Raw genomic sequence first — 15,619 nt, 5'->3', positions numbered from 1 at the left:
TGCACCTTTGAATTTGAAGCCATATACATCTCTTGCTTATTTAGAAAAAAAGAGTAAGCAGACAGAAGCTGATTCAGAAATCAGTACTCCAGTCCCTGTGTCCCCGGAGGGGCTGGGCGGGGCCAGCAGGCAGCCCCCTTACCCCCCACCGTGGGCGTGCGGGGAGCCACGTGGGGCCTGTGGCTAGGCACATGCCCCCACCTGGGTCTTCCTGTGTGGCAGAGGCTGGGGAGAGTAGGCACAGCTGCCTGGCACAGGCGGCACACGCAGGGCAAGGTCACGGCCCTGGTATCTGGGTCTGGCTGGGCAGCTTTTCAGGGCAGACAGTCAGGACACAAAGCCTCACTATGAGCATCAGGAAAGGCCCTCCATCGAAGCTGCTTGCCACCATTCACGGGGCAATTCACAGTGGAACTCGGGGCAGAGCAGCCCAAGGCTCAGGAAGCAGATTTGGAGGGGCCATGGTTTCCTGGCCCGCTCCAGGCATCAGTGGGATGGAAAGAGCCCAGAGGAACCTGGGTTCTTAATTCTTCATCCATCTGCGCAGCTGAAGTATAAAGATCCTTTTCAGAGCTCTCCCTGAGCTGGCTCTCCAGCCACAGGACACACACAGCATTGTGTGCAAGGACATTCCCCATCGCCAGCAAAAGGGACAGAAAGGCCCTTTCAGTTAACTGCAAAATAAGCAGGGCTCTGTCCAGAGACAGGGCCCCTGCCTCGTGGGCTCCTGGTAACTCATAGGCTGTCTGAGCACAGTTTACTGCCTACGGTCTATTGCATTAGGGCTTTTCAAATGCCCTTTGGTCAACAATTCTTTATGCACACCTATATGCAAAACATACTAGTAAATGTCTGCCTGCAAACAGCTATTCTTCAAATAGCCTTTATACATTCAAATGTACAGGTATACATATTTATATGTAGCCATCCTCTTGACTAGCAATATAGAAGATCTATGACGTAGGTCAAATCTTTAGTACAAGGTAACAAGATCTACAGGTTGGCAGTGACATACAAGGCTATTAGAGTAGTAACCTAGCTTTGTATCCTTTCTTTGTTTCTCCGAATCTGAGTCATCCTTCAGTCCAGTTAATTCTTTCCACTTACAGATGGCAACACTTGTACTCCCTTTTCTGCTGTGACCCATTCATTCATGTACCAAGCATTCTGAGGGGCCTGCCGTGTGCCAAGTGCCATTCTAGGTTCCTGGGGTAGAGCAATGAACAGTGTGGTCGGCGATCCATGGCCAGGGGCTTGCATTCTAGTGAGGAGACAGATGTCCACTGTGGTGTCAGAGGAGGACAGGGATGGAGAGAGGGGACTTTCTGGAGAGGTGACCTTTGAGTGCAGATCTGAAGGTTATAAGCCAGGGCGTCCCATGGATATCAAGGCTGTAGGCAGGAGAAGTGGCAACTCCCTTGCTCACTCTAGTTACATTGCATTCATTGGCAAAAGCCAGCCCTGGTCAGACCCAACTCACCACCCACCACACACCCACCTCTGCGGAAAACCATGCCACCGTGCTGGCTGGCCTCATGGACATTTATGCCCAGAATCTTGGTGGAGGGTGGGAGCAAGTGGGAGCCTTCATGCTTCCATCACACATGCTGTCTAGGCAGTGGGCTCTTACTCCCCAGATGGCCAAGCCCCACCAGCTACTCTCCTGGTTTCACCCTCAGCTGACGCCTTCCCATTTCCCTCAGTAATCCGAAGAGCCACCGACCGCTCCAAGATTCCCACACCTATGTACTTACCTACTTCATTCTTGCCCAAATCCTTCCTCCTGCACTCCAGGCAGGCCAAGATGGGGCTGGAGGCGGGAGGGGACCAAAGAGTTGGCAGCTGCCCAACTAGGATGCAAAGAGAAGGCTGACTTGCAGGAGGCCCTGACTGGAGCATGTGGCTGCCGCACAGGCTTACCAGCTGTCAGCACTGGACGCACGGGAAGCTGGCCCTGGGCTTGTAGACTCTGTGTCCCCAGTGCTTTGTCAGCTACACCCCCCAGAACTCGGGGTTCAGGCGAAGTGGGCCACAGCCTTCCACTCCGAGAGATGTCCTCACTGCCGCCGTGCTCGGAGGAAGCAGGGCACTCGGGCTCTAGGCCGGTGGCTCCCAAGCGTGGCTCCTGAGCCAGCAGCATGGGCACCACCCGGCAACTTGTTAGGGATGCACATTCCTGGCCCCCCCGTAGAGCTGCTGAGTCGGAAACTCTGGGGGTGGGTCCCAGCCACCAGTGTTTTCACGTGCTCCCCGAGGAATCCTAATGCATTTGGGAACCACGGACCTGGACCAGTTCCAGACAATACTGACGCTGCTGGTTCCAAGACCCACTTTGAGAACCACTGCTCTAGAAATGTTGTCAGCAAATTACTCAGTTTATGAGTCATCGTGTTGTTCATTAACAAGTATTACTGAATCCCTAAGGCTATAATAACGTTTAATAATAATAATTACCTCTGAGTAAGGGGATTGCGGGCAACTTTTTAAAAAGTTTATGTATCTCTATTGTTCAAAGTTGTTACCATAAACATGGATTGCTTTTGTAGATAAAAATTGAAAGAATTTGCCAAGGCCGGTTTGGCTCAGTGGATAGAGCGTCGGCCTGCGGACTGGGAGGTCCCAGGTTCGATTCCGGTCAAGGGCATGTGCCTGGGTTGCGGGCATATCCCCAGTGGGAGATGTGCAGGAGGCAGCTGATCGATGTTTCTCTCTCATCGATGTTTCTAACTCTCTGTCTCTCTCCCTTCCTCTCTGTGAAAAATCAATAAAATATATTTTAAAAAAAAAATTGAAAGAATTTAAAATAAGAATATCTTATTCTAGTATACGTCTTTACAGACTTAATTGTACAAATAAACCACTCAGCCTCCAGGAAGAGGTGACTGAGCAGAGATGGGCAGGGTGAGCACTGAGAAGTTCAAGGTGAGGCCGGGTACACACCAGGGTGGAAAGGCCCCCACGCCAGTTCCAGGGAACCGTGCGAGAAGGCGGTGCAGGGAGTCAGTGTCAGTCTAGGTCCAGGGTGAGCATGGTGAGCATGGAGGGTGTGGACACAAAAGGGTTCTATGGAAAGTAATCTCCAAGGGTGAGCTGATCATAAATTCTCAGCGAGGCACGTCATGGCGGGCAGTCACGCACCAGGCGTGTAACGTCTTCCGTAAAAGGCTTCTCTTTGCCGTAAGCAAGCCCGTCCCTTGTCTCTGCACCCCTCCTAGAGCGAGATCAACCTCAAGAGAGCATGTGATATTTGTTTTTTAAATATTTTTATTGATTTCAGAGAGGAAAAGAGAGGGAGAGATAGAAACATCAATGATGAGAACATGACTTTTTCCTTTTCAGAGGACTCGGCTCCACCAGGCTTTGCTGGTTACGGCGGCTTCTTGGACACGTCCCCCTCTGCGCCGTAGTCCCCCCACCTGTCCAAGAGGACGTCGGGCCAGCCCTCGGGTGACACGCCGGGCCTCCGCTCCTGCACTTCGGACAAGTTGGGCAGCGGGCACCGCCCGGTCAGAGGACGCGTCCAGGGGCACACGCGGGTTGGGCTTCCTGCCCGGGAAACTGAGGCACGGCGGGGCGAGCAGCGTGCGCCTTTGAGACTCCCGCACCCTGTAAACCGGACGCCTGGGGGCCACGCAGGCTGCCCAGGCGTGGAGGCCCGCCCGGCGCTGGGGGGGGGCGGGGGGGGGAGGGGAGGGCAAGTGGGAGGCGGAGCGCCCAGACTCGCAGGGGGCGGCGGTGGCAGCAGGAAAACCCCGCGCAATCGCGGCGCTGGAGCGCGGACCTAAGTGCGGAACACCCTCGGGGGCTCCGCAGCCCGGACGGGACGGGCGGGACGGGCGAGGACGGGCGCTGGGCCACGTTGCGGGCTGTAGACCTGCCCCGGGTGCCCGCCCTCCGCCGCCGGCCCCGCCCCCCGCCGCGCCCCCGCCCCTGGCCACCTCCCCCGCCCCCGCCTCCTGCAGGCCCGGGACGTGCCGGGCTGGCGGGCGAGCGAGCGAGGGGACGGCGTCCGGCGCACTCACTTCCGCGTCCCGCCGCCCTCGGCCCGCGCGCGTCCAGCCGCCGCCGCGATCGATCGGACAATAGGCCGCCCGCCCCGGCCGCCGAGAACTTCCCGCCGCCCGGCCGGCGGTGCGCGGGGCCGCTCCTGCTCGGCGCGGGCGCGATCCCAGCCCCGCGGCCGCCCGGGAAGCCGCGGGGACCCAGCGCCCAGGACTTACCTGCGCCTCCGGCCGCGCGTCTGGCGGCCTCTACGCTCTGGGTAAACCCGCTGCACCCCGGACCCTTCCGCGCCTGCTGCCTTGTGCGTTTCCGAGTTTGGTTAAAGGGGATGTGACTTTTTGTTTTGTTTTCCTATTCTTTTTCCTTTTATGATTTGAAAAAGAGAAAACGCAGAGTAAGCTGGGACAGGGAAGCGCCACCATCTGCCCCCACGTGGACACTTCGGAGGGGAAAGAAGTTGCAGGAGAACTTGGTGCTTCTGGCCTTGAGGCCTCGACTGGGGCTGGACTCTAAGGCCCGGGGTCATGACTCAGACTTTGGGCAGGTGGAGGGTGTTACTTGTTCTGGGCTGGACTTGAACCCCCTGTTCTTGGCCGCCCCCTCAAACACACACACACACACACACACACACACACACACACACTACCCGGCGCCTGGCCTAGGCCTCCACACCCCTCAGCAACATGGACAAGTACCAGGACCTGGGCCTGGAGGCCAGTAAATTCATCGAGGACCTGAACATGTACGAGGCTTCCAAGGATGGACTCTTCCGAGTGGACAAGGGTGCAGGCAACAACCCGGAGTTTGAGGAGACACGCCGGGTGTTTGCCACCAAGATGGCCAAGATCCACCTGCAGCAGCAGCAGCAGCTCCTGCAGGAGGAGACCCTGCCCCGGGCTGGCGGCCGAGGACCTGTCAACGGCGGGGGCCGCCCTGGCCCGCAGGCCCATCGGGAAGCTGGTGCGGGCAGCAGGCTGACCATGGACGGCGCTGCCAAGCCCCCTCTGGCTGCCTCGACAGTAGCTCCTGGGACAGCCACCACCGTCGCTGCTGGGCAGCCCTTGTACTCAGCCCAGGAGCAGAAGGCCAGGCCGTATGGCCACACCAGGCCTGGCAGCCAGGACTGTGGTTCCAAGGAGAGCCCGGCCGGTTCCGAGATGTCCGCCGTCCACGGGCTGAGCCCCTGCGAGGACCCTTCCTGCCTCACCCATGGAGACTATTATGACAACCTCTCCTTGGCAAGCCCGAAGTGGGGTGAAGAACCAGGAGTGCCTCCCGGCATCAGGCTGGGTGTAGGGACTGGGTGGCCTGGCGCCCCAGGCGGTGACCCATCATCACCCACACCCTCCAGGGACCCTTACCTGTACCAGCCGCAGTTCTCCCCAAGCTCCAGCCGGTCGTTTGAGAGCGGCCAGGACGGTGGTGGTGATGGCCGCAGCAGTGAGAAGCCAGCGGGTCTTTGGACCACTGCCTCCTCCCAGTGGGCGCGCCCTGGCCTTCCCTCCCCAGGCCTGGAGAACGGGGCCCTCCTGGGGCCCACTCAGCCCAGAACCCCTTTTTCAGGGAGCTGCCCCAGTCAAGGAGCTCTTCCAAGAACAAACTCGGGGGCACGGAGTGAGGTTTCAGGCACGATGCCCAAACTAAATGCGCACCCTCAGTCCTGGTTCCAGGATGGGCCCAAATCCTACCTTTCTAGTTCTGGGCCATCATCTTTGCCAGCCAGCATGGACAGTTTGCAGCTGGATGCCGCCCCTGGGCTGGGTCCCAAGCCTGGCTGCACAGACCCTGGCACTGGTCCCAAGCTCAGCCCCATCAGCCGTGTCCCTCCAGTGATGTCCACCCCACTTGAGTTATCTTGTAAAGAAGGTCCCGCTGGCTGGTCTTCGGAGGGTGGCCTGGGGTCTGTGCTCCCAGACAGCCCCAGCCCCCACAGAGTGAGGCTGCCCTGCCAGACCCTCACCCCGGGTCCCGAGCTTGGGCCCTCGACTGCCGAGCTGAAATTAGAAGCCCTCACCCAGCGTCTGGAGCAGGAGATGGATGCTCACCCGAAGGCCGATTACTTTGGTGAGTGAGAGGCCAATGGCGTTGCCCGCAGGGGGTGATGGGGTTGCCACCAGGGATGCTCTAGCTCTCGAGTGGCCTGTCCTTTTTTTTTTTTTTTGCTTCCTCTTTCAGCTACTTCTTCTGATTCAGAAACTTGAAAGCATCCCTGGCAGAAAGCGGATCTTGCAGCTGGGGGTTACCCATGTGTGAAGGGCGAAGCCGGGTGGGATCGCTTGTGACTGCTTTCAAAAAAGGGAAATACTGTGACTTCGGTTTTCAAGGGTTTTGGGTGTGCCCTTGGGCCTCACGGTGACTGGCTCATTCAGACTTGAATGGGAGCAGCTTTCTCTGGTCCCCGTGCCCCTGAGCGGTGCCTCAGTAGTTGGCTGGGCCAGGCAGGTCTGGCTATTTGAGGATCAGTGGTCAGGCAGGGGCTCTGTAAGGCTGTGTGTGTGTGTGTGTGTGTGTGTGTGTGTGTCTGTCTGTCTGCAGGTACCGTGTGTAGTTGAGGCAGGTGTCACACTAACATGAAACTATTTGTTCTAGAGCAGTGGTTCTCTCTCTAGCCCTTCTCCTGAGGATGGGTTAGAAATGTAAATTATAGGGCGCCACCCCAGACCTACTACTTCAGAAATTGGGGTGAGACCCGGCCATCCGCATGTTCACCAGCCAGGTGAGTGAGCCTGACATTCGAGGAAATTTGAGACCCGTGGACGAGCTGCCTCCTGACTCAGCCCCCCACACCCACCCGCTTCCCGCCAGCCCGCAGATTGCTGACCATAGGATGGAAGGTGCTCCTTTCTGGTTTTGCTCAAACTTGCAGATTTTGCTTTATGCTCTTTTGAAACCACACGCTCTGGGAGACGGCTGGCTTCGGCTCTCTCCGCCCAGGGCTTGGAGGCCGCGGGAAGCAGCGAGCGAATCTTCTGTGGAGTAAGGCTGTGGCGCCTCAGAGGGGACCGAATTGAAAGAGCCTATTTTTAGAAGAGTTTGGGGGTTGTTTTTGTTTTTTTGTTTTTCATTTTTGAACTCTGGATTCCTGGGGTCACGATTTCTCCCTCTGAGGCCTGAGAGCCCTGGGAAGCCGAGTCCCACTGGGGAGACCGTCTGCTGAGTGGACAGCAGGGGAAGGGGAGGCCCTGGGGGTGGGGGTCGGGGTGGGGGGGCGCGGGGAGGTTGACTGCTCCCAGCCTCCCTGTTCTCTGTGAATGGACGATTCTGTCCTGAGGTGGGCATCGGGTCCCAGGCTCCCGTGGTAACACTATGTTCTTTTTTTAAAAAATATATTTTTATTGATTTCAGAGAGGGAGGGAGAGGGAGAGAGAGATAGAAACATCAATGATGAGAGAGCACCATTGCCCGGCTGCCTCCTGCATGCCCCACACTGGAGATCAAGCCCACGTGGGCATGTGCCCTGACCGGGAATCGATCTGTGACCTCCTGGTTCATAGGTCAACGCTCAACCGCTGAGCCACGCCGGCCGGGCTGGCACTGTGTTCTTGCTCCTGAGAGCCTCGCGGTGGCCACGTCACCCCGCGGTGGCCACGTCACCCCGCACTGGGTGACTTTTGGTGGTTGATGTTTTCGAGCACGTGGCATCATTTCGCAGAGAACTGCCTCTTCTCCGCAGATGGCTCCCTTTGGGGGCTAGGGCTGAGCTGGCAATACTGTGGGTTTTTAAATTTAGGCTTTGGTTTGATTCTTTTGTTTCAAGCTGCTTAAACAACAAGACAACGGCTTTCTTTTTTCAGGGAGGCAGGATTACACTCCGGATGAGAGCGGACGTATTAGTGAACACCATTCGTTCATTCCACACGTACCTACTGAGCGTCTCCCCTGGGGCACAGAGAGAAGGGGACAGACAGAAACGGCCTCCCCGAGAGGACAGTGCAGTAGAGGAGACAGGACGTGAACAAAATAAAGAAGCCAGTTTAAGGGGAGGAGGGGATAGAAGAGCCGCAGGGCAGGGAGGGTTCCAGTTTTAAATCAGGTGGTCAGAGAAGGTCCCATCCAGATGGAGGCATTGAGCAGAGACATGAAGGAGGCGAGGGAGTGGACCACACGTCTGCCCAGGGAGCGGGCGTGCTCAGTGCTCAGCGGGGCAGACAGCAGGAGCGGAGGCCCTGGGGCCTGGGTGGGGCCAGGCGCTGGGCTAGACACTTGGCGTGGACTCTTTAATTTACTCGTCACAGCAGCCCTTGGATGCAGGCTCTGTGGTTACGTCCACTGCGCTGAGGAGGAGACCGAAGCTCAGCGAGGCTCCATTATGTCCCCGAGGTCTCCTAGGTGGTGCCGGGTGTGGTGGGATGGGAGCCCCCCGCTTAGCCGCCAGGGCCATGCCTCTCACAGCATTGCCAAGCTGCCCCCCAAGGTCACCTGTGAAAACCCCATTCATTCATTCATTCATTCATTCATTTTTATGGCTTTTTCAAAATTGGGGCGAACATTACGTAACAAAATCATTTTAAAGTGAACACGTCGGTGGCATTTAGTACGTTCATCATGTGCAAGCAAACGCCACCTCTCCCTAGTTCCCCAGCATTTCGTCACCCCCAAAGGAAGTCCTGCCCCCGTAGAGCTGTTGCTGCCCCTCCGCCCCTCTCTCCCAGCCCCGGAGCCACTGCGCTGCTCTCTGCCTAGATTTGCTGTTCTGGATGTTTCATGTGAAGGGAATCGTTTGCTTTCTTGACTGCATTATTCACATGTAGAAAGTTCCAAAGACGTAAAGATACATACGGTGAATTATTAATCTTCTTTCCTCCCCTGTTTCTGGCTGTGTATAATGAAAATATGTATCTCGGCCCGTGACGGTGGTGGCATGCTGTCACCTGCTTTTTGTCTTTGCCCTTGAGCAGTGTGTTGGCAGTTGCCCCGTATGGGCATGTGTGGAGTTGGCTCAGTCACGGCCATGGGCATGTGCCCCGGGTCATGTAAGCAGCCCCTGCTGGCGGGCCTTTAAAGGGGCTGTCTGTGAGGTGCACGCGGAGCTGTGGGATAAACTCCTGGGGGTGGGGTTGCGGGGCTGGGGGCTGTGTGCCCTTCAGATGCTGCCTGGTGGCTCCTGGCGGAGCCTGTGCCGGGAACCCTACCCACTGCCCAGCATGGAGGAGAGGGCCTGCCCATGCCTGGTGGCAGCTTCCATCGCTCCGTGTGACTGGCCGGGTGGCATAGGCCGTCTGTCCTCTGAGCATCCGGCAGTCGGCTCTGGGCCCAGCCCCACCGTGGGGCCTTGAGCGAACCCTGCTCTCCTCCAGGCCTCCACCATCTGTGGGACAAGGAGGCTGGGCCGGCCGAGGGGCTCGCCTTCCCTTCCCCAGATCTGGGGTCATTGGAAGGACTTGGGCTGCCCTGCACCCTGCAGTTGTTAAATAATGATGAGCTTGTCCTTCACATAGAAGAATATCTGCAGACACGGCTCTTGCCAGAGGGTCAGGGTAAGGCACCGTCGCGATCAGTCGATGTCGTTCTAGCCAGAAGCAGAGCAAAGTTTGTGTGTGTGTGTGTGTGTGTGTGTGTGTGTGTGTTACGGAGGCCCTTCCTGGGGCAGACACAGGTGTCCTGGGAATACTTGACATTGTGCATGAACTCGGGAATCCCCACCTTTGAGGACACTGAGTCTGAGGACACCTCGGTTTCCAGTTATTGATCAGTGGTCACTGCGGACTCTTCTGGCACTTTCTGTGGCCGTCCTTGTGGATTCATGACAACCTGGTCCTACGGGGGTGTTTCTCCCCCACCCCCCCATCCTTCTCCGGGAGTCCTCTGTGGTCTCTTGTGTCCTTCTGTCCACGAGGAAAGCGTTAAGGACAGACGAGATGCTGCGAGGAGAACGTCCTCGGGTTTCCCGCCTTCCCGGCCTCGCTCTTGGGGGAGGCCGCCCGGTGCCATGGGGCTTCTGCTTAAGCACCACTGTTTACAGTGCAGAGGAAGGGAGGAGGACGGGGTGCTTTTGTGTAATCTTTCCCGCCTTTTCCTCCGCACGTTCGTCTTCCTTGCACGGGGTCTGTCCTCCTTCCTAAGGAGAAAGGACACTCACCAGCCGCCTGTCACAGGCTGGGTCTCCTGGAAGCGGCCTCTGAGGCAGAGGCTAGCGTGCAGGGGGCTGCCTGGGACCTTACCTGTGCGGGGAGGGGAAGGTGCGGGTGGGCAGAGGAGAGCCCAAGCCGCCACGCGGGCCTGCCTGCCTGGGTGACCCCAGATACCCCCAAGTGCCAGGCAGGGCAGTAAACCTGAACCTGTGCTGAAGTGGAGGCGACACACGGTTATCGGCCCTCAGGCTCCGTCTGAGGACTGGCGTGACCAAAGGCCATCGCCTTGGAATGCGCCCGAATTCCTTCTGGAGACACCGGGCCGTCGCTTGGATCCAGGCGTCCGTTGCCATGGCAGTAAATTCCTGATCCTCCGGGTGACGTTTGTAAGTGGCACCCAGGACTCCAGCCCCGCCTGTCTAGCCCTGCGGTGCACACCTGGGCTCTGGGGACAACCCAGCCCTTTAGAAATTGGAGCCTGTGTGCATTTTCTTAGTAGATCTGGCAATCTTCCCCTCAAAAGCAGGAGGACATATGTCTTTTAACTCCTTCTTGGTGTATAATAGACACATATTGTAGATGCTCACCCAGTGGACACACCCATGTTACCTGCGCCCAAATCGAGACACCGACAGGACCAGCACCCAAGAAGCCCCCGTACCTGCGCCCCTTACAGTTGTCGTCACTCTTGAAAGATAACCATCGCCCTGACTTCCGACAGTTTTAAGCAAGCGTGTGATTTGAAGTGACTTCTAAAACCTTAAAAACGTTTCATGGCAGGTTTGGGGATGAATGGGCAGCGCGTGGGGGTCAGAGTGCAGATGGGCTGTGGATAGCAAGGAACCTGGGACGCCAGCGCGGCCAGCTCCGTTGCCGCCCACTGCGCTGTCCAGCTCGCTCTGCCCTGTGGCTGCTCCTGTGTGGTCAGTGGTCAGGGCTCGGACACTGATCTCCTGTATTCTCTGAAGGAATGGCATTCCCATCATCCTTTCGCCCCATCCCTTTCTGCCGTCTCTGTCCGTGGGATCGCTCTTCAGAGGTTCCAGGGCGAGGATGGTCACCGCCCGCATCTCGTCCAGGGGGGTCCATCTGTTCGCAGTGTCCGCAAGGGGCTCGGTCAGGCCCCCGCGCTCTCAGCACCAGTGCTGCCGGGAAGGGCGCGAGAGGTCAGGCCCAGGCCATTGCACTCGGCGGTGACACCGTGGTTCTCCTGCCGTGGCTGTGCCCCAGCTCATTGCTCTCGGCTCCCGTCACACCCGCCGACCCCTGACCTTGTGTTCCCTCCCTCCACGGGGTTCTTGCCCTTGACCTTCCCCAGCCAACGTCCTCCGGCCAGCACGGTGCTCCCGCCCCTGCAGTCCTCTGGGGGCCGCGGTCTCCGGCTGCAGGTCCTGACATCGGTTTCCCACGGTGGCTGCCTGGTCCCGTCGGCATCTCCCTGAGGTCCTCCCTCCTCGGGATGGTGTTCCTGCCGCGCTCCTGCGGGACCAGGAAAGGATCTTGTGTTCCCATCTGTTTCTCCTGCTCCTTAGCAATCCAGAGCTGAAACTGACCTCAGGCAAGGCCATCTCGCCAGAGGTTTGTTTCTCAGTTGTATTTCTTTCTTTTTTTAAAATATATTTTATTGATTTTTTACAGAGAGGAAGAAAGAGGGATAGAGAGCTAGAAACATCAATGAGAGAGAAACATCGATCAGCTGCCTCCTGCACACTCCCTACTGGGGATGTGCCTGCAACCAAGGTACATGCCCTTGACCGGAATCAAACCTGGGACCCTTCAGTCCGCAGGCCAATGCTCTATCCACTGAGCCAAACCGGTTACGGCTCTCAGTTGTATTTGTTCGCACGTGTTGACTTAGGGCTCCTGCACAGGAGACGAACTGCGGAAGCAGGGCAGGCACTGGAGAGTGAGGAAGCCGGGTGTTCCGGGCCGGGCCCACCAACAGCCCAGGTGTGGCACTGGGCAAGCTGCTTTCTCTGTGCTGGGCTGGCCACTTCTGGCCAGTTGAGTGCCTGGTTTTCAGCTGACCTGGGGAGCAGGAGCCAGGTGGCAGCCTTGCCGGCCATGGCGGGAGCTGGGAGCTGCACGGAACTACCCCCCCCTTCCCGGCCTCTACAGAATCAAAAACCACTTTTTAAAAATGTTTTCAGTTGCAGTTACACTTTCAGTTGTAAGTGGTAATCACTTGCACTGCAGATAGTCTGGGAATACATACAGTTACGCTTAAAACAAGAAGCATGAGTTACTGGCATGCCTGCCGTCCTCAGAACCATCAGTGTGAGATTTCTGCAGAAAGTCCCCGGTGCAGAGCCGCAGCCGGAGCCTGGCGGGGTGTGGGATCTGGCAGGTTGAGGGCTACGGGCTGCGGGATGCGGGCTGCGACCTGGGCTGTGCTGCTTGGCCCTCTGGCCCGAGTAGAAGCGTTTTCTGAGCGAGAGGGCAGTTTGCTCTGCAGAGTGCGTCTGATGAAAGTGAGATGAGAAAGGAACAAACATGGGCCCACTGTGTGGCCTGGTCGCCTCCCCAGAGGCCTTTTGAGACTCTCGTTCTAGTTGAACTTGGGGTCCTCAGTGCGGGGGAGCAGCTGCGAGCACCGGTCGTGGGGCTCAGTGACCTTGTTTTTCCTGGCGTGTCCCAGGCCCCCTCCGTGGACTCCTGTCATGTCCTCGGCAGTTCTAGGTCTCTGTCTGGGCCATCGGACATGGGCAGTGGCTTGGGGCCTGGCACTGTCGGGGCCCCACAAGGTGGGGCCTCAGTGGATGTCTGTTGAAGGGATGGGGGGGCTTCTGTTAGGGTGTGAAGGGGAGGGAGAAGGGATTTTTAGCTGGGGTGCTGGCTCTGAGATCGTTTTGCTGAAATCTGTTGAACAGTTGCCTTGTGCCAGGCACTTTGCAAATCATCTCCTGTGCATTAGCTTGTTTAATCCTCCCAATGACCCTGTTTCATTATCCCCATTTCATTGATGAGCAAACTGAGGTAACCCGCCTACCGCATTTAGTAAGGAGCTGTGCTGAGTGTGGCTGCTGAGTCTGGGGTCTTGGCCACTGTGCCCGCTGCCCCTCAGTTCCCGGGAGCACAGCGGCTTCCTGGCCGAGGGAACTTCAGGGGGGTCTGCGGCCACAAGTGGGTCAGGGCTGAAGCCTCCCCTTTCTCTGTGGAGCAACAAGGAAGGCGTGGCATGGAGGGGCGCCCGAGCTGGCTGGAGGAGCGGGTCCCATGCTTGGAGCTCTGCCCCTCTCTGCAGGGTGGTGACGGAGCCCTGGAGGTCAGGGGCGCATACAGGCGCTACACCGTGGCCTTGACTGCCCACAGCCCCTCAGGTCCCTGACTTCTCATGCTCTTCTGAAGGGTGTGGTTTAGGGCGAGGGGCATGCTCTCGGGGTGCTTGTGACTCCCCCAAGTGTTGTGGGCAAGGATCGGGGGGTGCCAGCCCAGGAGATTCTTGGGGACAGTTCTGATGCTTTGGTCTAAGGGTCGGTATCAACCCCAGGCTATGTGCAAAGGCAAAGAACCCAAACTTGGGATGGAACGATGCTTGGAGGCCGTCTGGCAAACCGACAGAAACCTTACCCTAAAACAAGGCGGGCCTCGAAGTCTCCAGGCTCGTCACGGGCGGGGGGGGCGGGGGGGGGGGGAGCACTTGCCAGCAAATATTTATCTCCGCTCCAGGTTTTGTATTTCATGTGTCCCCTCCCAGGGACGCCAGCTGGACACAGGTCTCAGGGTCAGCGTGGAAGGCTGGAGACTTTCGGCCTGAGTGTTCCAAAGCGAATGCTTTTAGGATCCGTGGCCAGGTTATTTTAAGTTTTGAGAGCCACGAGTTTAGACTTGGCCCTGTTCCTTCTTCTCCCTTCTTGTTCTGTGGGTGTCCCCGGGGAGGGCTAGGGCGGCTTACTTCCCTGTTGGGGGCATATCAGAGGTCTCTATCTTCCTCCCCAAAAAATATATAGAACCTTCTGGAAGCCTGCCATGATGCTGCCTGTCATTCAAAAGAAGGGGACTTGAGTTTAGCCTGGGTCTCCCTGCAGCTGATCCCGGGGGTGCAGAGACCCAGGTAATTTGAGGACCAAGAGGACATGGCGCCCCTGTGATAGTACAGGCCCTGAGTCGGGGTGGACGCCCCTCACAGCAGGCTCTGGGCTGGACGGCGCGTGACGGTCATTTCAGCGTGACGAGACAGTAGCGGATTTGCCATTTGCCTCCCGAAGCTCCTTTGTTCTCTGGAGCCTCCTGTCTGCTGAGCTGACAGTTACCTGTCAGTGGATGAAGCCCAATTGTGACCCTATTGGCTCACATGAGGGTGAGCACTGGCCCAGGGCCAGGTGGAGGTTTTGCATCTGCTGACATGTCGCCTGCTCTGCTCCCCTCCCCCCCCCCCGCCCCCCCCCCCCCATGCACCTCAGTTCAAATTGCTCCCTGATGATGCTGTAGGAATGAATTTAGAAAGAAAGGATTTCGGGCGGTCCAGCTGGCGGCGGCCATGGCCGGGCTCCAGGGCGTTTGCTGACGGAGCTGTCTTCACCTTGGCCTCGCGGGCAGCAGGGGAGCAAGCTGCAGCTGTGCCAGCCAGGGCACCTTTCCTGCCCTCCGCTTCCTCCCCTTATGGGGAGTGGGTGTCCTGTGCGCGTTATAATTCTGTTTGCGTTCCCATGCTGCGGGGCTGAGGGCTGTGGGTGATGGTGTTTGGGACCTGCTTCAGACACTGTGTGGGGCGTGTGTGTCCGTTGTTGAACTTGGAAGAGGAGCCAGCAACAGAGTGGAGTAGCCTGGGGTGACAAGGGCGTGAAAAACCCGTGTGTCAGTGGGCACGCCCTGGGCCGCAGGCGAGTGGCTGGCGATGGCAGGCACTTTTTTTATTTGGTCCACAGGTCCCTCCCTAAGATCATCGTGTCCCAGCCAGGGTGACTCAGAAGCGCCCTTCTCCCACCAATAACGCTTGCTCATCGTTGGCCTGGCTCATGGAATCAAAACGACATTCCTTCGGGGGGGAAATTTAAGCTCTCTGATAAAGAAGCTCTTAAGAAATAAGGAAAATGAGGCAATAAAACTAAACACTGAATTAGTGATAAGATCTAAAATCTAAGACGCAAGGCCTGGTCTATAGAAGTGACTCAAAGTGTTTGTTGAATGAATGAATCATGATATGTATTGGTAATGTTATGCAATCAGAATAAAAATTGGAAGTGTTGGCTTAGCAGTACATTGTAGTGGGCCGAGACACAGTGAATGCCATATGTAATATCTCGGTGACGTGCTCAGCGGTAGCTCTGACGCCCTGGGCTGACCTCAGTCGGACCTGACGTGTCACAGATGAAGACGAGCTTATTGGGCGAGGACTGGGGTGACGTGGCTATGGTAGGTGGGCCAGTGGAAGCCGTACATGGAGGTGCTGGACCTCAAAGATCGTACAGGAGAAGTCCTGTTCCCTGTGCGCCTGGGGACCTGCCCACATTTTGAGGAGAAGGGAATTGTAGTCACCGGCATGTAACCTGCGTGAGCCTGGTGTTTCTGTCTTGACTGGCCGGGCGCAGCTCTGCTGCTGGGGG

At 57.5% G+C, this 15,619-nt stretch overlaps 1 protein-coding gene across 2 annotated transcripts in view; it reads left to right on the top strand.

The window, feature by feature from the left end:
• Positions 1-4,685: 4,685 nt before the first annotated feature.
• Positions 4,686-15,619, top strand: part of LIMD1 (LIM domain containing 1) — a gene marked incomplete at both ends in the record, with an annotated part of 41,360 nt that continues 30,426 nt past the window's right edge. For both annotated transcript variants that reach the window (XM_081106140.1, XM_081106139.1), the window contains one exon: positions 4,686-6,066. In XM_081106140.1, the coding sequence (XP_080962266.1) occupies positions 4,686-6,066 (1,381 nt within the window). The remainder of the gene's footprint in view (positions 6,067-15,619) is intronic.

Source organism: Myotis nattereri, assembly GCF_964212035.1.
Source record: "Myotis nattereri genome assembly, chromosome: 14".
Lineage (NCBI taxonomy): Eukaryota > Metazoa > Chordata > Mammalia > Chiroptera > Vespertilionidae > Myotis > Myotis nattereri.
The sequence above is the reverse complement of the archived record's forward strand: the minus strand, read 5'-3'. Positions and strand labels throughout refer to the sequence as shown.